A 21,213-nucleotide genomic window follows, 5' to 3' on the forward strand; every position below is an offset into this window, starting at 1 on the left:
TAATATTAGCAAATCAAAAATAGACAAGTCAACGATAAAAGTAAAACTTTCCAAACAAGAAATATCACCACACACCAGTCAGCATGGAGTGATAAGAAACAGCAAGAGTTGGCAAGGATGTGGAGCAAAGGGAACCCTCATGCACTATTGCTGAGATTATAAACTGGTACAAACACTGTGGAAAAAAGTAGGGAGGTTCCTCAAAAAATTAAAAATAGAAATACCCTATGATCCAGTAATTCCACTACTGGGTATTTACCCAAAGAAAATGAAAACACTAAATCAAAAAGATCTATGCACCCCTATGTTTATTACAGCATTATTTCTAATAGCTAAGATATGGATGCAACCTAAGCATCCATTGACAGATGAATCGATAAAGAAGTAGTACTGTATGTGTGTGTGTATATATAATATGTATAGATAATGGAATATTGCCCATAAAAACGAATGAGATCTTGCCATTTGTGACAACATGCAAGGACCTAGAGGGGTATTATGCTACGTGAAATAAGTCAGAGAAAGAAAGATGTATGATTTCACTTACATGTGGAATCTAAAAAACAAAACAAATGAACAAATGGGCAAACAAACATACAAACAGAAACCAGAAACAGACTCATAAATATAGGGAAAAAACTGATGGTTACCAGAGGGGAGGGAAGTGGGAGGATGGGTGAAATAGGTGATGGGGATTGAGATAAACTTCTAGATTGATTGACTGATTGGTTGATTTATGGAGTGGGGGGAGGGGCAGAGGGAGAGAGAATCTTAAGCAGGCTCCATGCCCAGCGTGGAGCCCAGGGTAGACTCGGTGTCACAACCCTGAGATCATAACTTGAGCCAAAATCAAGAGGCAGGTGCTTAACCGCCTGAGCCACCCAGGCAGCCCAGACTTCCAGTTTTACATACTAAGTCACAGAGATGAAAAGTGAAGCACAGGGAATGCTGTCAAGTATACTGTATGGAGATAGATGGGAACTACACTTAGAGTGGTGAGCACCATATGATGCACAGAACGGTCGAATCACTATGTTGTACACCTATCTTATAATTCAACACAAAAATACTTACATTTAAATTATGTTAAAAAGCTACACACACTAGATATTTTTTAAATAATAAAGGTCATTTGTGTTTCTTCTGCTTGTATACCTTAACAAACATTACCTTTGGGGTGAATGTGTGAGAAAAAAAATCAAGGCTCATTTTTTTAAAAAGTAAAGTTTATTAAATAATTGGCTTTTCCTATTTCTTTTTCTTTAAAAATACAATTTCTGAGATCTTTAGATGCCTCATTTCATTATTTTATCTTTGTAAAATGTATATTAAAATTTTCCCCTCTGTAACTCTGATAACATTTTTTTTCTATTTCTTCCAGTTATTTTTTCCCAAAAATCTGGGTACTCCCACATGTACGATCTGCCAAGTATTTTAAGTAAAAAAAAATGCTGAGAACATCTGTTCTAGAGAAAAGGTCTTGTAGGGTTTTTTTTTTTTATATCATACAGCAATCTCACACATTGTTTTGCATAGAGTAGTTGCTCAAAAGATGTTTGTTGTATTGAATCATACTGAGTATTATAATATATGGTATATATTATTATAATAGGACTAGCCCAACCTGGAGTGAAAAATCAGAGCTTATGGTGTAAGAAAAGTGATTAATCATGTAGCACACAGAACTGAAATATACTTTCCTGTCACATATGTTAGTGTAACTAAGTGAAGTCCCTCCATTCACTTAGGGGCATTTTTGGGATGTCCACTCTGTGACAGGGACTGCCCTAGGCTCTGCCCACAAAAAGAGGCACAAAACAAGATCCTTTCCCTACACTCACTCACAGCCTAGTGGACATCGCTGACCTGAGAATGGGAATTTACTAACCATGTGATATAGACTATGACAGGTCCAAATTTTCTTTCTCTCTGATTCCTTTGTTTTTACCGCTAAGGTGATGGGAGTAAAGAGGCAAAGCCTTTGTCAGCATAATAACTGGCAAGAGAGGAGTTCATTTGCCTTACAGAAAGATTTAGGCCTCTCCCCCGAAACACAAAAAATTATCCTGGCCCAGGAGACCTTGAGTAGTGCACTTCTTCAGAATGGGGACCATCGGCAGTGGAATTCTGACTCTGGGGAAAGGCCTGAAGTGTCTCTCAAAGGAGGAGGGGAATGCAGGGTAGAGGTAAGGTGGAAAGGGAGGCCTGAATTTTCACAGGGGCAGATTTTGCGAGGACTGACGTGGCAGGAAAAATAAATACCATCAGCATTCACGAATGGCTTATGGTGAGACTATCAGTTACCCTCTTAGATTCTGAGGGCATGAATGACGCCTATTGCTGTAGTGGAGGTGTGTTCAGTGTCCCACAGGTACCCATGAGATGAGAAAAGGAAAACTTGCCCAGCTCAGGCTGCACTGCAGATGTGGGGAGGGCAATGGAGATATGAGAACATGGTTAGGAATCTGAAAATTATTCAGTAAGGCTCAGACCCAGACCATGTGTCCAAAGAAGCTGACCCCATCGCAGTGCTTTCTTATTAAATGACAGTCAGTCAATTACCCCAATTGTTCTTACCCTCAACAGACTTGGGGGGCAGGAAGTACACCTCAGTACTGAGCAAAAGATGCTCCTTTTGAGGATGAGGAAGAAAAGAAAGGGCAGGATGGGTTGTCTTCCTCAGGAATAGAGTCCACAGGTGACAAGGATTTGTAATATTCATCTTCCCCATCAAGCACTTTGATTTGGCTGCAACAAAGAAAAGAGTTTTCAGCAGAAAAAGAGGACAAAGGCCGCAGTCATCCCTGGAGCAGCTAAAGTTGCATGAGTGCTGAGAACAGGGTTGGGTTCCCTCAATGGCAGGTAGGTAGCCCAGGGTCTCCCAGAACACAGGAACTGAGGTCTGATCCGCAAAGCCTCTCACCTCAGGGTCACAGGCTGATAACGGGCCCAATTTAGTGGTGTCAGGAAGTTGTGATCATATTACAACTTGTCTGTCTGAATTGACTTGTCTGTCCTTGTTTGGTTCCCTCCTGCCCTCCTCCAGTTCTCAAACTAGCACCAGTTACCTATGTCACTATATTCTCGATCGGGAAACTAACAATCAAATGAGCCACAAACTCCCTAGTGTCCTCTGTCTAACCACTGGGGGAGATTTTCCTTTGTGTACTTTTAAGGCCCAGGGGTAGGGTGATGTGGGAAGCGGCCTATTTGCACTGTGTGGAATGCTCTTATTTGTGGGAGAGTTTTATACAATCTGCTACGTCTGCAATTATGAGGGAAACCACAATTTCCTGGGATAATTGTGAAAAATAACATTTGCCTTTAGGTGGCAATTTCAGCCTTTTTGGACAGAAAAGATTCAAGTTTTATATAGCTGCTACTGTGAAAAGTAGTTTCCAATGTCAATAATAGTGGTGATATCCCCATTTGCATATTTTTAGAAGCTTCTCTGGAAAGTTTTGCATTTTCTGTAATATCACAAAGGACTCCTTCTGTTTACAGTTGCTTAGAACTAAGAAGACAGATATTTACCCAAGTTTTCTTGGCTTCCTCTTGCTCCCTTGATATTCTAGAGTTCCCTGTGGAGAGGGCCAAGAACACACAGTCAAAGCAAAGCAGCAAGTCGTTAATTTTTAATTCAAAGTGATTTTGTGTTGAATGCAAGCAGATGCTGATAATATCAGAAGTCACAGCATAATTTTTTTGATCAAAGGGCTCAAGTGAGCCTGATGAAGCATGCATCTTGCTCGTCTTTGATAAACCACATCAATTATTCACCGTGAAGGCAGACATCCTGACATGAAAGCAACAGATAAAGAGCCTAAGCACATGTTCGAGAAGAGAGCATAAGAGAGTGGGGGTGGGGCTGGAGGGGCTGGAACAGGTATTAATAACAGAATTATTAACTGGAAACAAAGCCAGTGAAACAGCTTTATGGCCACTTTGAACTCACATTTAACTGGTTATAGTACATGGTGTCCTCGGGGCTACTCAACATTTTGGGCTGCTGACATCTTCGGCGAGGTGTTCGCTGCTTCTGTATAAGACCATTTTCTGAAACTGCAACAAGACAGCAAAACTTTACTGTAAACCATCTGAGGTGTTGGGGAAATCAGGTAAAAAACTGCTCTTCACATAATGCACTAAGTGGAAACCGTGTCCCATTTTAATGGGTATGTTGGAGCTCTGCTAATATTGGCAGAAGTGTCATCCTAAAACACAAGTACACACATAGGAATTGCTAAGTGTAAACAAGGGTCGCTGTAACTTTGCCTTTGTTGCTCTTATCCAAATCAGCAGTGAAGAGTGACAGAAAACAAATTGGTTCATCCATGCTGGTGAAGTAGAGGTTGGTGGTCAGCCTTTGTAGAGTGCGGAGTAGTAGCTTAGTGGGATAACTCAGGACAATGAAGGCAATCTGGGATAGTTTACACCACATCCTACAGTGAGGGTTCAAAGACATCTGGAGCACACACACTCTTGGGTAGATGAGAAGCAAACCTTTTGGTGGGATACATTTCGGAGAGAAAATGGCTTGAACTAGTATTTACTGAAATGCTTTGAACAGTACCATTGATCCATGCAATCTCTGGAGATAGTGTAAAGGAGAAGGGGAAAAGATAATTGCATGATTTCACAAAGCGGCCTCTCCGTGTTAGCCCTGATTTCAGAACCTTGGACCAAGAGTGAACTGGAGATTAAGAAACCACGTGTCCAATGAAGTCATGATGTATTTCCCTTCCAAGCAGATGACTTTCGTGGAATCTGCTCTCCTTTTGGCACTATATCTGAATCAGGAGTTAGCAGTTCTAACTTCTTGCCAACATACACACACACACACCCCAGAGCTGCCACAGAATATTGTTCATGAATGTCACAGTCCAAAGAAGAGATACCACTTTCCTCTACCGAGTGTATAGCATATTCATAAAACAGAGTTGGAGATTTGTACTTGGAATCATAATTTGACTTCACTAGAGGTTCCTAGTATTTAGGGAAATTCTGGGGGAATTTTCTAAGTGAAAATGACTCAGCAAGGGCCATTATGAATAGCAAATTATCCTAAGTATGAAGTTTTGCATCTTCACTTTTCTTGAACTGGAAATATCTATGTTGAACAAGACTATTAGAACTATGTAGGACTTTAGGAACCATTTATTCTAAATACCCATTTTTTTTTAAAGAAAACTGAGGCCCACAAATGTTGAATGACTCATCCCAGATGAAGTGGCAGAGTGAGGATGCAACCCTAGATTCTTACCTCCTGTTCTAGAAGTGTTCTTTTTCAAAACCACAGCATATTGTCTTTCTTAACAAGAAACTGTTTTTGTAAGCTAAGGTCTAAGTAAAAGTAAGCTCTGTGAAAACATACTAATAATTAGCACAGCACAATGAAGTCCCTTGCAGAGGGCTCCGGTAGCCTTTAAAGATATCCCTGTCCACATCTTCAGGAAGTCTGTGCAGAGGGCAGGACTCCAGCTCTCGAGATGGCATTGTCTTCAGACTACAACGAATCCAGAATGGAAATGGGTTCTTTCTGAGAGTTCCAACATACCTCCTGCTTGCTTTGTGAAGTCCATATGCTATGATATGGTAGGACACAAGGTGCCTTGTGTCATCTCCTCTGATTTATAGATTAATGAACAGAAGTGCCTGGAGTTAAGGTTGCTGGTGTGAACACACACTGGATATCTGACATCTATTCTCCCTTAGACTTCCTAATATTACGGGAATTCCAACGCTGGAAACTCAAAAGGCTGATCTTAAATAGTTTCTGAGTTCAGCTGGAGTTCAGCCCAGTTCAGCGGGACTTCATGTAGTGTTTACATTTGATCAGAAGCTTTTATTTATGTTCTCAACTGGGTATGCTTAATATAAGACGTGGTTTTCAACTTTTGCTCTCGATGAACTTGCTGTTCCATGGGTGGGTGTACTTTTCCTGATTCTTAGATGGAATTAAGTTATTGGGTAGAATTTTCTCAATTTTAACATTTCTCCCACAAATTAAAAAAAAACTCTTGGCATTTGATGGTATCTGTACTATGCTAGAATCTAGTGTAAGTTGGTGTCTGATTTAGCATCAAGTTTTAATTTTCATTATTTTAACTTAAATATCGCCATGTTTCATGATGTTTTGCAGAAGGCCATAACTTCCAGGTGTTTTGCCAAGTCTGAGTATCACTGATATGTGATCAATAATAAGTAACCAAATAAATATTTGAGAAATGAATCATTATTTAATAAATGCTGTTGAACAATTTGATAGTAATAATAATGCAAAAATATGACTTGAATATAGACCCTATGAAATTTATCCTATATGTAAGGTACTTTGCTGGATATTGTGGGGGAAAACAAAGAAAAATAAGACAAGGTCCCTGTCTTCAGCCTAATAGAGGGCACAGGGTCTTAAGAGGTTAAGTGACTTGTCATAAGTTAGTGCTGCTGGACTCAAGTTAGGTTTAAAAAAAATTCTAAATTGTCTACTTTTCTCAATATGCTTTTTGATTCTCACAGGCCACAATAAATTCCAGATGTGTTATATAGTTAAACATTTTAAATATTCCTATAAAAACCTTAAAGGGGAATGAAATGGATTATCTTAACTATGGAAGAAGATATAAGTGACAAGGATGGGCTCAATTATAATACAAACAATAAAGTAAAATATTCTACATGATGGACAGTAACAAAACTAAGATGAAAGGAAGTGCATCAGAAAGATAAAAATAAATTTAAAAATATATACACACAAAAGTCTACGATCCATAATGTGGAAAGACTGAGACAAGAGAAAGATGGAGACACATTCATACATGCTGAAATACAATTAATGAAATGAGATATTGAAAAATGTTTAGCCATCCTCACAAAGAGCTTCAACTAAAACAACTACTACTGCTTTTCTATTAATTAGGATAAATTAAAGATCAAAAGACAATGTGGGAGTGGACCCACATACACAAAGGCGTCCATAGGCTCCACCTTGCCTGAAGTGCAACTTGACAATAAATAACAAAAGCTAAGCAAACTTGTTCCAAGAAACACGTCCCAGTGAAGGAAACTAGAAGGAGAGAAAAAGACAATTTATATAAAGATGGATTATGATAACAATTTCGTAGTGGAAAAAAGCTAGAAACATGACAAATATTTAATAATTGGGGAGAAGTTAACTCTGAGATATGAACACTATATCATCCCATGAAGGCATCAACAAACAAAGACAAATTTAAGGTATGCTGTCAATAGATGAAAAATTCAAATTTCAGAAAAAGAAGAAAAAGACAAAACAGCATATAGCACATTGATTAAATCTAAAGAGGTGTGCACACTGAGAATTTATCATGAATTTTTTTCCTTTAAAATTTAAAAGAAATCAATGAGGCATGCAGGGCAAAATTATTCTTTCTTTTGGTAGATATTTAAGAAAGCATAGTTAAGAAAGCTAAATCTCAAAGTGGCAGAGTGGAAGCTGGAACCCGTCTTTTGGCTTCTGAGCCAATAGTTTGCTTCTAAGAGCTACAAAACAATAGGGTTATCTGGCGATTACCTAGTTCATTTGACTAGTTTATACAGACAAAATGGGCAATTCAAGTTTGAAGATAAACATTAGTATTCGCATCATTTGAAGACGATGATGTTCAGATTCTGAAACTGGCCTATTTCTAGCTCATATAAATGTTTATAAGCCACGCCAATGCTTCAGTTTGTAATCCTTTGGGGACTACCTCCTCATAACACTTTTTGAAAGTATATTATGTCATGGATACAATTTAACATAGGTCTCTTTCCCTTTCAAGAATCACTGCACCTTCTCCTCCCCTTGAGCCTTCTGATTTCATATTTGAGACCTGAACACATCACTTTCTTCGGAGTTTTGTCCCAGAAACTTAAAATAAACTGGAGATAAATCTGTTGCAAAATGTGGGGCACCTGGGTGGCTCAGTTGTTAAGCGTCTGCCTTCATGGGTCGGGTCATGATCCCAGGGTCCTGGGATGGAGCCCTGCATCGAGCCCCGCATCGAGCCCTGCATCGGGCTCCCTGCTCAGCAGGAAGCCTGCTTCTCCCTCTCCCACTCCCCCTGCTTGTGTTCCCTCTCTCGCTGTCTCTGTCAAATAAATAAATAAAATCTTTAAAAAAAAAGTCTGTTGCAAAATGGAAGACATGTAAATGGCATCTCAGTGGGCAGCACCGGGAGAGGCATACTCTTGGCTCCCCAACCCCAAATCATCACACTGTGTGGCTGCACAACTGGCTAAGCCCTTGGTGAGAAACAAACAGCTGAATTCAGTTGCTGGCTTCGTTACATAACTTCAAACAACTGGTTTGGAAATTTCATATTTCAATTCTCTTTACTGAACATGCAGGTACATCCATGCTAGAATTGCCAGATCAAATACAGAACACCCAATTAAATTTGAATTTCAGATAAACAACCAATACTTTTTTTAATCTAATAAAATCCTGTGCAATATTCAGGACATACTTGTATTAAAAAATGATCGGTTGTTCATTTGAAATTCAAATCTAGCTGGGTGTTCTGTATTTATTTGTTGTTTTTATATCGGGCAAACCTAATTCAAGCATCATTTCAAGTTACAAACAAGGCCTTTTGTTTCCTCCTAGGGTCTCAGAGATGAAGAAGGAAACTATTTCCTCACTCTGATTGACTTACTGAATTATAGTTATTTTGGCTACAGATGCTCTTCCTCTATACTGTCCCCTAACACTTAGGGTTTCATTTTTTATCACCCATTACAGATGTGCCATTCTGATCTATTTCCTAGCAGGATCGTAATGAGGGAAGGACAATGGCAAGGGAGGGCAGGATGGGGCATATGGCCCAAATATTCCCCTGCTTAGTGGGGCAGTATGGATTCTGGGCCCCTGAGGAATGGACAGGCAGTGGGCAGGGTTCCTGGGAGGAAAGGGAGAGAGCATACTGAGAGAACCATAGTCCTATGCACTCTCCCTGTGGGCCCTCAGCAGGCAGGAATAAGACTGCTGATCTGACTGCCATTCTGTGGATGAGGCATTCCCAGGGTCACTTGCCAAGTAAAACATCCCCTTGAAGCAAACAGTGTTCAGTGTTCTAGATTTACAGATGGCCAATCCCATATGGGGTTACTAGATATATCTCTGGGGCACGAAACAGAATTAGAGTTATGCAATTAACTTACAGAACTCTGTCAACTCTGTGCATAAAGGGAGGTACATAATTTCTATGACCAAAATTCGCAGAGCAGATGGGAGTGACAGTAGCCTAGCTGTCAGCTGGATAATCTTTCTTCTCAGTGATAGTTGACCATGCTGTGTAGTACTCCAGTGGACACTTAATGAACTAGCTTCCAATGAGATGACTTGTCTTTTCTGGCTCTATGTCTCTTCCATTTACCATTTCATTTTTATGTATCAAATCTTGTTTTACAAAGTAGCTTTTTCTTCATTTCATCTCATTTTTGGGAAGAACAACTAACCCCAAAGAGATAAGAGAGGCATAGGGAGATAAGAGATCACACAGCAAGTTAGAGGCAAAGGAGAATTCGGGTTTCCAAATGTCCCAAAGGTCATTTTCTTTAAATTACACCAGTTGTTCAGTTTTAGAAATACTGGTGCCCAGATCAGGACTTAGGCATTGACATTAAAACAACAACAACAACAACTCCTTGGATGGTTCTAATGTATAGCTAGGGTTGAGAGCCGCTATACCAGACCATATTCAATCTTTCCTTACCAATAAGAACCACACTGGCAGAGTCTGCAAGAATCTGCACTTACCTTAAAAATGCTGTCTATGGAAGAATCTTCTTAATGTGTTGTAAACCACCTGCTCCTGATGTACCTTGAGGCACAGGCTATTTTGGGGATGCTCAGAATCTTGACAGGGAATAGGAGGCAAGATATTACGCCTTAGGAGTTCAGATTTTCAAATTTAAGTCATGGCATGGAGGATGATAAATCTCTGGTGTTTGGCCCCTTCCTTTTATATCTATGGGGTTTGAGCCTAGGAGCATGGGCCCCTCTGCCAGTCTCCCTTTAGAGCCAGGGCTAGAACTCAGGTCTTTTGATTCAAAATCTCAAAGCCTAGGCCATGGCCTTTACTATGATGCTTGTTCTGTTACTGAGACATTCTTATAAGTTTTCACCTCACCCTAACTTCAGGAGGGACTAAGGAATTCGGTGGGCTTTTGTATAACACACACACAACCAGAGAGATTTTCTCCTGGGGTACATGTAATTCAGATCTTCCTTTCTAAGATGAAAGGAAAGCTACAAATTTTCCCAGTTGCCATGTTATGTCATGAACAATCTTCTTCAAAATTGCAAAATTGCTACAAAGAAAACATCTCTGAGTTAAATTAGTGCCTGTGCAAGACAGTGGAATTATAAATTGTCTACGTGGAATTTTCTCCTTACTAGTTAGGAAAGTGGTAATAACTTTCCCTAAAACTATTTTATAGCTCAGGGCTTGGCACACACTTAACAAATGATGAATGAATGCATGGTGACCATTCACTATTCTTCTTAAGATCTGTTCCATCTATGTGGCCCACTCTGTGGTTCTGTCAGTCAGGATATTATTCCCAAATAATGGATGATGCATGATTAACTTATATAATTTCCTATATTCGGCATGAAAGTTGTTTCCAATGTTTTTCTCTAAGTAGTGCTTTGAGGAACATCTCGTAGTTTGATCTTTGATAATCACATTAGTTTCTTAAGATAAATTCCTAGAGGTTGAATAATTGGCTAAAAAATATACCTATTTTTAAAAGCTATGATTTATTGCCATTTTGATTCATCCCAATTGTCATCCAAAAAGTATGCAGCAAATATATTTCTACCACCCGAACCTGAGATTTATCCATTTCTGAAGGCCCTCACCAGCATGGGACAGTATCTTTAAGAAAAAGTCTAATAACTGAATAGGTGAAAAATGGCACATCATTTGTGTTTTGATTTGCATTTCATTGATTACTTGAGAGGACGAGTGTCTGTCTTTTCCCCTCCCCGTTTATTAGCCATTTATTTTTCAGGATTCCTCATGAGCTGAAAGCAGCAGCTAAGTTCATAGGTCCCGGCTGGACCTAAACAGGATGGAATGAGCTTTGCCTGCCTGTTGTATTGGGATGAGAGATGAGACTTCCCACTGGCTAACAGGTGTGGAGACGCCTCTTTTGAAAATTAGCATGTTGTAGGAAAGCATTTCTCAAACTTCTGTCATCATCTACCACTTAAAAATGTTTTTTGCTATATTCAAGACACCTGTACTATTCTTCATGTAGTATTTTTAAAATCAACTATTTTTTTTACTTAAACACATTTTTAAAAAATGAATCTTTATTCACTGCTGTGCTAAATGGAAAGCCGGTGTCATTTGCCATAAATAGAAGTAAATCATAAAGTAAATGCAATGAAAACAAAACAGTACTATCACAACTGAACTAGATTCTGTTTCCCACAGAATGTTCTGGGCTTCTTTAAAAGGTTTGTTTAAAAAGAGAGGTGTGAGAGGAATTTAAGACATATTAATATAGCTACGATTTTCTTCTTAATATGAAGAATTTAAACTGAGAACTGAAAAAGGAGTAACTTTCTTTTACATGATTCGGTGTTATTTAGGGTCACATCCACACACCATCTAAAATCAACTTGCAGACCACTAGAGGCCCATGTCCCACACTTTGAGAAATATCAGTGTTGTGTAAGAAAAACAAAACAAAACAAAAACAACCCAGCAGGTTTAGAAAAACTGGAGCACGAATCCCACCTCTAGCCCTTTTTAGAGGTCTGACCTCGGTGAGGATGATCACCCAATTAAGGTTGTGGTGAAGATGACAGAAAATGTATGAAAAGAGAAAACCTGGCACCCAAGGCTGAGCAGGTGCTCATAAGGGGTTATCCTAACTCTGGTTTTATGGGAGTGGTTCTCTACCCTGGTTGCACAGTAGAATCCTCTGAAGAACTTATAAAAAAATACAGATGCCTTAGCCTCACCCCTGGACCTCCTAATTCAGTTAGGAGTAGGGCTCTGGCGTTACTGGCTTTTATTTATTTATATATTTTAAAAAATTTTTATTTTATTATGTTATGTTAATCACCATACATTACATCATTAGTTTTTGATGTAGTGTTCCATGAGTCATTGTTTGCGTATAACACTCAAGTGCTCCATTCAGTACGTGCCCTCTTTAATACCCATCACCAGGTTAACCCATCCCCCCACCCCCGTTACTGGCTTTTAAACACAGTGCCCCACCCTTCCTCCCCCAATCCCCTTCCGGATGATTTTATAACTTGTAGCCAGCTTTGGAAAAACCAAGGACTTAAACCTCTCCTAAAAGCTTAGATTGATTTTGCAGATTAGCTAGCCGCCATCTTACCAAGTTGGCACAGGGGTCAGAGAAGTTTCAGTTGGGCAGGAGAAATCATGGGGAAGGGGCAGCAGCTCCTAGCATTGTGAGGTATTTGCGCTGGAAGCCACATCAGGGGACTCGAGCTCCAAGCAGACGCTAATTTCCCTGGACATTGGGAAAATCATTTTTCGTATTCCAAGAGAACAATTTTGCTGACCATGGAAACATTATTAATCTCTGGTTTCCAGAGGTATAATATTGCTCAGTGCTCTTTGGCAGGTTTTGGTGTGAATGAATGACAAAGCTGAAAAGCCATTCTGACCTACTAAACTCTTTTTAAATCAAACATAAATGTAGAGCAAAAGCTCTGGGGTGTCGGAAGGGTTGGAACTAGTAAAAAATGTTTAAAAAGGCACAAGCTTAGAATCAGTAATACAGATTCAGCAATGGGTTGCTGTTGGTTTCTTTCTTTTTGCTTTACTTTACACAGTATACTCAGAATGTTTGCATCATGTCCCATCTCTCGGCTTTTAGGAGTTTTTAAACTGCTTATTCTGAGGTCTTGCAACGTTCCCTTCCAGCCAGGTGTCTTCCTGTGGGGATGACTGACTTCATCTGTACCGTCCCTGACAATGGCTGTTCCCTAACTTTGGCCCTTTGCTGGGCGGGGGGGGGGGGGGGGAGGCAGGAATTAAGGCCAAAATGGCCACCCAATCTCTGCCCGGTGAAAAACAGCATTAATTCAGCTTTTTCAAAAATGTCAACATGAAAAAAATCTAAGACCTGATCTGATGCTTAGCAGACCCACAATGCCATGCAGCAGGCTGGGAGATGTCATTTCTGGAGCTCCTAATGAGATGCAAATCACCTAGTGAACTACTCGGGAGCTAGGAAACAATGTCCTGGGTAAAAGCAGATAAAAATGGAACGAAAGAATGTCTTTGAAGATTGGAACGACATTTTAAATGCTTGAGGATATGGGACACCAGATAGTGCTGGTTTTAGTAAACTAATTGTGACTGGGTCTTTGATTCCTTGTGGCAGGGAATCCTGGGGCATTCATCCCCAGCTCTGCCTTGCTCTCTAAGTTGGGGACCTGGTTCTGGTTCTTGCTATTAGTATGCAAAGGGCAGGTCACCTGTAGTGAAACCAACACTGGACTTGGGGTCAGCAGGCCTGGGCATAATTCAATTTCTGGAACTTAGTGGTATGTGACCCAGGGGAACTGCTTACTTTTCTAGCTGCCACGTTTTACCTGTAAAACAAGGGGTTGGACCGATAGAGTAATTTTTTCGACAAAGGGTGGTGGTGCAGCACATTGCACATATTCTTGCCTGGAGATTCAAAGCTGTTATCCCTGAAGTCATGCTCCTTCCCTGTGTGTGAATGTCTGTGCGTAGTGAGAGATGTGCCTGATGAGAGTTTGTTGTGTGAAAGCAGGAAGAGAGAGAACCATTAGCCAAGAGACTCTTTAAAGTCCCTTCCAACTTTAAGATGCTATGATTGCAGAGTTCCAGCAACTCATTTTCAAAATGGACATAAATCCTATGGACCCTATTGGCCTTGTTGGAATTTGAAGAAGATCAAACTGCAATCAGGCTTCAGGATGGAAAGTTCTTGGTAACTATACCAGAACTTCATTGTAATATGATTCTTTCACTTAAAGAGCAATGCTGCACAAGGGGGTGCTCATCTAAACCTCTTTCTCGGTTATTTGGTTACTGATGGGCTAAAAGACCACATTTTAATCTCACCCAGCCTTCCCAGCTGTGAGTAAAAACTGCAAAGCACAGGTTAATACTCTACAGCTGTACAAACACCAACCCAGGTTCACAAATTCTAAAATATTTTTACATACAGAGAGCAATCATTAGTATGATGGACTTGGTTTGGGGGAGATTATATGCACAAATGATTGGCAACTCTGTGTGTGTATGTGTGTGAAATTGTAAAGAATGTGAATAATAGACCAAATGAAATCACAGGTATGATTTTTGTTTGCATTAAACTAATGAGATGCAAAAGTGGAATCAATGCAGTATTAGTGGTGAAAAATTAGATTACTCTGGTTCTTTCAGTTTTAATCTCCAAAAGCCAATAAAATAGGAAGTACCTGGGGAAAGAAAGTTAAAAAAAATAACTACATTTGGGTTATTGTCCTATTTTTGTGCTTCATGTTGGAAAAAATTTCCTTAGCACACTGTAAATTAAACTTGGTCCAACTATCTAGTACACCTTTAAGATTTATAAAAATAGACACAGAGGTCTCAGTTCTCTGCTCCGATCAAGAGTTTAGACTCCAGTTCTTCCGGGTCATACAGAACTACTGAACTTCTTTGCCTTGTTTCTTACAATCTGAGATGAGCTTATCTATTATGGAAACAATATACAGCTTGATGGCCTCTCATACCCTCCCTTTCCCTTTATTCTCATGGGAGGTTATCTTGTCATGAGGAGGTCATGAGACCTGTGTCTCTCCACAGGACTCAGGATCTCTCAACAAATTAATGTCATTAACCTTTTTTTTTCCCATTTAAATCCCACTTCTCTGAGTCATTTGACTGGTATAGCTATAAGCACATTCCAGCATGTCACAAAAAACAAGCCATGCTTAACAAAGTAAATACTTATAGTGGTTATCAGCATATCTGAAAATGGATATCTCCTGGGTTATACAGTGATTTAGGCCTTGACAAGGAAATGAATTACCACTTTTATTCAACTTCTTTGCAGTGACTTTGTATACTGACACATTCGAGCTGCTCTGACCACTAGGTCTGACCAGGCTAAACGATAGTTCAGTGCATTTAATTTTAAGTTTCCAAACTAACATATTTTAGGGAATCCATATCAGCAGTTCTCCACCCTTGGACCCTAAAGGAAACACTCTTTCAGGGACTCTGTTATCATGGCTTAGTCAAATAAAATATTAACGATCAGAAACCTGGTAGCATTTATCTGACAATAAAGAAAATCATATTAACAGGAGCTCTCCACTGGAGTGATCTTGGACATCCGTGATGGCGCCGGGAAACGCGCCACTACCTCTGAAAGGGCGGGAGGTTCTGGCTGACTTGGCACCTTCTCACTTCCAGCTCTCACTGCCTCTCACCCTGCATGAGATGGGGACCCAGCAGAGTGGGGTTAAATGGGTTGGGGAGCCAGTCCAGCTGGGGGTCATTAGCAATCAAGGACCAGCATTAAAAGGCAGCAGGAGACTAAGGGTCTCTGACAGGCTTGGCTCCATGCACCATCTGGAAAGAAAGAGGCTGTCGAAGCTGGATTAAAAAAAAAAAAAAGAAGAAGAACTTCATGGAGACCACTTTTTGGAGATATAAACATGAACAGTGATGTTATTTTCAAAGTGGGTCTTTCATTTTTGAGAGTTGGGCCAGGTAGCCACATTTTCAGGTCCATCTCTGGCCATAATGATAATTCATTGGTGCCTGGGTTGGGACCAGCCCAGGAAACTCTGTCTAATGGTTTGATAATGGCTAGGAATCAGAACATCTATGTTGGATAATGAGGCAATGGGCATGTGTGAAGCCTGAAGTGTGGGGGCAGGGCTCATACCAAATAACACATTTAGATGTATTCTACACACTATAGTACAATCTGTGACTAAGAAGAGAAAACCAGACAGCTTTACCTAGGATGTGCCTGAATTGATCATTTAAGTTGTAATTTTTGACACAATGAAAATTTTAAAAACACGCTGGGACTCACTTTCTAAGGTCATTCTAAAATAATCTGTACAAAGAGGTGGCAGTCATAGATGTCACATACTGCATATACCTGGTCACTGACTTGGCTTACATTATTAAGTTGCCTCTCTCTTTTTTTCTTTTTAGACTTTTGGATGCCCCTCCTCAACTATAAATACATAAGAAAGAAAATATGTTTAAAGTACAGAATTTTATTTCTTTTGATCACAGATTGTTACACTTACAGAACAAAGAAAACTTATAATGTGATCCTTAAGATGTATTACAACACTAATTTAGAATGAGCTTCTATTCTCACTGTAAGAATCACTAATATAATATTATAGTTGAATTCATGAGAGGAATTTGCATTCCAGCTCATTATTGTGTGGTTCTAACATTAATCTTCAGAATACCTTTAGTTCTGATTACAAAGCAGCCAGTGTAAGGAAAAGGACTCAGGCTTGTATTTGTTTTTAGATGGTGAATGTACTTTCCTGATATTGTTAAGAATGAATAGTAGCTAAAATTATCCTCATGAAGCTTTTGGCAAGGTTCTAGATGCCTGGGCTAGGGGAAAAGTAATGGGAAAGATCTAGGATACTGTACTCTCTCAGATGTAGGGTCCCGTGAAGGGGGACTCAGAGGACACTAGCTGCTGATTCAGATAGTAGACATCATTTAGAGAAGAAATCAAGGTGGTCGCAGACCAGTAGAAATGCACAATTCTGAGAGTTGAACCTCAATCATTTTTTATTATCCTATCCTAAACTTTGGATAAATTTACATCCACTATTGGCCAGCCTATCAGAGGTAGTGTTTTAATTAAGGCTCCACTCACAAAGAACCGAGTTTAAACAGAGACATACAAATCCCTAGTGAGAGAACACTGTGGGCATAAGGCATGGACAAATCCTGTTCTTAAGGTTCTGTAGTTGGGCTCATGCTAATTTTGACAGTTCTCCTGAAAGCTTTTAGTTTTCTTAGGTATATAAAGGTGACTGTGTGAACGTGACTTTTAAATCATGGAAACCCAGTACTAATTAGAGTTCCGAGTCTCTGGAAATGGGTATGAGGGTTTTCTTTTAAATAGTTAGGTAAAAATATCCAAACTTGATGCCTACTGCCCAATCTCACACTACAACTTCATAGAAGATTTGCACACTGGTTTAGTTTGGAAGATTGCTGGTACTAACTTACTCAAGTTTACTTCCCTGAGAAGCAGAGAGTAGAACCCAGGATTCAATTGGCACTAAAGCCCATGCTCCTTTTGTTATGGTCTATTTCTCCCCCACACTTTCCTGGTGAAAGGGTAAGGGGACCATGGCCCTTTCTTTCCCATTACAAGATTAATCTCCTCTGGCTGCCCTGAGGTGTGGCCCCTTGTCAACAGTGCCTGCCGCAAGTCTTGGTGCAGTGGGATGAGCCCAAATGCTAGTTGTCATGCTATACCCAGAACCATGACTCCCTGCTAACCCCTGGCACCGCTGGTGAGAGTAAACATGTCTTTTTCTCCCTAAAGGTGAAATTTGTCCCTTATTGCTTATTCAATTTTACTCAGGGCCTATTCTGTGCCAGGCCCTGGGGATGTGGCAGTGAACAAAGACCTCTGCCCTTAAGGAACTCACCAGTCGATGGGGGGGTGGTGGTGGGAAGAGGGGTGTAAAGGGAGAAGCAGGCTCCCTGCTCCTGATGCAGGACATGATCCCAAGACCCCGGGATCATGACCTGAGCGAAAGGCAGACGCTTAACCAACTGAGCCACCCAGGTGTCCCTGAACTACTCCTGATTCCATTTCTAATCTGTAGAATTCTCATAGGTCTCAATGTCCTTGACACTCCCATTTTGTACAAATACAGTTCTGCTGCAATAAATGTTATCCCCAGAGCTGGTTGTTAGGGATTCCATTTTGCTTAATGACTCTGGCCCTTGTCCTTAAAAAAAGAAACAAAAAAGCATAATCATTTAAGACATATCACTTGTTGGTAGAACCTTCCCTTACATAAGATTCCTCAAACATGGGTTAAATGTCTATGTAATGTTACGTATGTAATTTTGAGGCAGAATGTTTTTAATCAGCCAAATCTCTGTTTCATAAGGATCTAGGTGGTGCCTCATCTAGTTGCCAACAGGGCTGACCTGCTAATTCTCTCCATTCCAGAACATGGTTGTTTGTAGTCCTGATGAATTTGCCATGCTGTTCGCTGGGGTTAATCTGCGAGTCTTACATGAAGGTTAGTAAAGTGCAAGCTATGCTTACCCTCCTCCTAAAAGGCAAATAGACTCAGTGACTCTTTCTGACCCCCCAAATCTGCAACAACTTGCTTCAGAGACTTCAGTCTCTTTTCTGTGATAATACAGCTTTGAAGGGTATATTTCCACCTCTGTATCCTTGTACTGAGAATTATATAAACTAGCTTCACAGTATAGAAATTGCTCAATAATTAGAGCAGGCATCTTACATCAAAATATGCAATTCAGATTTTATCTACTACCCAAATGCAAAATTCTCAAGAGTGCTGAGTTATTCAAACATAGAAATTAGCATTTTAAAAGTTTTCAACTGATAGAAAAGTACTGTACTCCGCTACTTTTTCCTGTGTATAACTTAGTAAGTATTGGGTATTTAGAACCAATACATCCCATGAAGTAGAACAATACTTAAAGATGTAGCAGGAAGTAAAAAGAACATTATTTTATTTGACAGAGCTACCATGGCTGGAAAAAGGAATGTATGTAGGTGTCCCATTTCTGTATTCAAGAACCCCAGGGAGTTTTCATTTAGAAAACTTGATAGAAAATTACTGACCACGTGATAGAGGGCAATAACTTTGTCAAGAGAAGTCAGACTTGCTATAAAGTCATAGAGATCTCTGCCTTGGTCTCCCCTTCCAAAAATCAGCTACATTGAGCCACAGAGCATGATGAATATAATGGAAATAAAACTCTTCAGGTAGACATTGTTTTGCTCCCTGATTTGGTTTGAGAGCCTCCTCTACTGTGGGGAACATATTTGAGGTATTTGCATGTGGCTGATCTCCCCACCTCTCCTTCTTCCCCAAGTTCAGGTTGAACCTATAGCCCAGGCCTGGCCCAGCAGTGTTCCCCTTTCCCATCCACAGCGATCCATTCCGGGGCGGGGTGGGGGGGTGGGTGGTGGTGGTGGTGTGCAAGCCAGGCAGGGCTGAAGTTCCTGTAGGAGACCTGAGATAGGGCACTGGAAGAGAGAGTGCCTTTGTCCTTTGGGATCTTGAGACAGGATCAGGGCTGTCAGTGGTCATTTTACCAACACTGAAAAACGTTGCCCAGAAGGGATAAGCAGCACTTTAGAGAGACAGCAGAGAGGGAGGGAGAGAGGGAGAGGGAGAGACAGCAGAGAGAGAGGGAGAGAGGGAGAGGCCTTAATGACATTGTTTGAATCCTAATAAATTACATTTTGGACTAAGCTAGTTTGAGATGGGTTTTTGGTTCTCATATCTAAATGAGTCCTTCCATAGTTTTTACAAATGAGTAACTTACATAGTATTGTCCTTCCTGATAATCATTAGCTTTGACACTGCACCCCTGCACCCACTGAGGAACACACTGGGGTCCTTTGCCTTAGCCTCTCAGACAGGTCCAGTGTATCAGGGATTAAGTCATTAGGTCCTTTTGAGACACTAAAAATTAATACATGGATGTCTCTGAAGGAACACCCGTTTGTACAGTGTGTGTGTTTGTGTATAGCATTTCATTACTTTAATATTAGCTAGAGGTAAAACAAGCTAAGCATGCCAGCGTAATTTGTGAGACATCCATTTCTTATTAATGAAGTAAACAGAGGCATTTGTGAGGAAGCATGAGCAAGGAACTCAGCAAGCACGTGGGCGATTTCCCACCTACATCAGACGAAACATGAAAGAGCAACTCTTAATTACAACCAAATATTAGCTCTGGCTCCTGGGAACTCATCATCCCATCTCAAGTTCTATATTTATGAAAATTTAAGCAATGTCTTAAAACATGTTAATTTGTTCTTTGTTTATTTCTTTCCCTGACAGATTAATTTATTCCAAGGGACTTTGGTTCTCAAGCGCTAATATATTGATCGGGCCCATGTACGACATAGCTAATAGCCTGGGGAGGAGATTTTGGTGGAAAACAAAAGTCTTTCTTGTACTTTTCCTTAGGTAATTAACTTTTATTTGCGGGCCCTGGAATGCTTCCAGTTTTCTCCGGATTTGCATCTCTGACTTTCAGATCAATGGTTGATTTCATGAGAAAGAGGCTGGAAGCACTGAAAAAAAAAATTACACTTTAGGCTTGAATGAACCAGTCAGAGCACACAGGCCAAAAGAAAAGTTATGAGGTTTTTTTTTCCTACTGGGTGATATCTTTCCAAGAGCTTCTACGTGAAGGACATTTAGACAGTCATAAGAATCTGAAGTATGAGAAATACCGTTTATCATTTATGGAAACTTCTCTCGATGAGTTTTGGATCCTTTGGTCTTGTATAATCCCACTGAAAGCTCAAAGCAATGCCCACAAAGTGCCATCCTTTTAATGTCTATTGCTTGATTCTCAGTTCTCTTATAGCTCATGAATTGTACTGAGAAGTCTGTGGAACTTACACACTATATGTATCTGTATCTTGCAGAAAGAGCAAGTACACAGCAAGTAAGAAATGAAATTAGCCCAGAACCTATATGTTTCCAAACAACCTAATGCTTTTAACTATCTGTATCATTAGACAAAGTGGACTAGGAAGTCTCCAGAAATGTACCTATTCCCAAAATTCAGGCAACTCGTTAAATATTCTTAGATTTTGTCTATGGTAGTTTTTTTTTTTTTTTAAGATTTTATTTATTAATTTAAGACATAGAGATACAGAGAGAGAGCATGAGCAGGGGAAGAGGCAGAGGGAGAGGGAGAAGCAGGCTCCCCGCTGAGCCGGGAACCCAAGGCAGGGCTCAATCCCAGGACCCTGGGATCTTGACCTGAGCTGAAGGCAGACGCTTAACCATCTGAGCCACCCAGGTGCCCTTGTCTATGGTAGTCTAAAGGTATGCAAGTTTAAAGCAGTACATGAGGGGGTGCCTGGCTGGCTTGGTTGGTGGAGCATGTGACTCTTGATCTTGGGGTTGTGGGTTCGAGCCCCACATTGGGTGTA

At 40.2% G+C, this 21,213-nt stretch overlaps 1 protein-coding gene across 2 annotated transcripts in view; it reads right to left on the reverse strand.

Moving 5' to 3' along the window:
- Positions 1-2,609: 2,609 nt before the first annotated feature.
- The window catches only part of MYO3B (myosin IIIB), a 382,159-nt gene continuing 363,555 nt past the window's right edge, over positions 2,610-21,213 (reverse strand). For both annotated transcript variants that reach the window (XM_088022122.1, XM_088022121.1), the window contains exons 32-34: positions 3,956-4,062; positions 3,535-3,581; positions 2,610-2,748 (exon numbers count right to left, since the gene is read on the reverse strand). In XM_088022122.1, the coding sequence (XP_087878248.1) occupies positions 2,610-2,748; positions 3,535-3,581; positions 3,956-4,062 (293 nt within the window). The remainder of the gene's footprint in view (positions 2,749-3,534; positions 3,582-3,955; positions 4,063-21,213) is intronic.

Source organism: Eumetopias jubatus, unplaced genomic scaffold, assembly GCF_037043125.1.
Source record: "Eumetopias jubatus isolate StellerSeaLion01/CBP00866 unplaced genomic scaffold, mEumJub1_p1.0 scaffold_3, whole genome shotgun sequence".
NCBI lineage: Eukaryota > Metazoa > Chordata > Mammalia > Carnivora > Otariidae > Eumetopias > Eumetopias jubatus.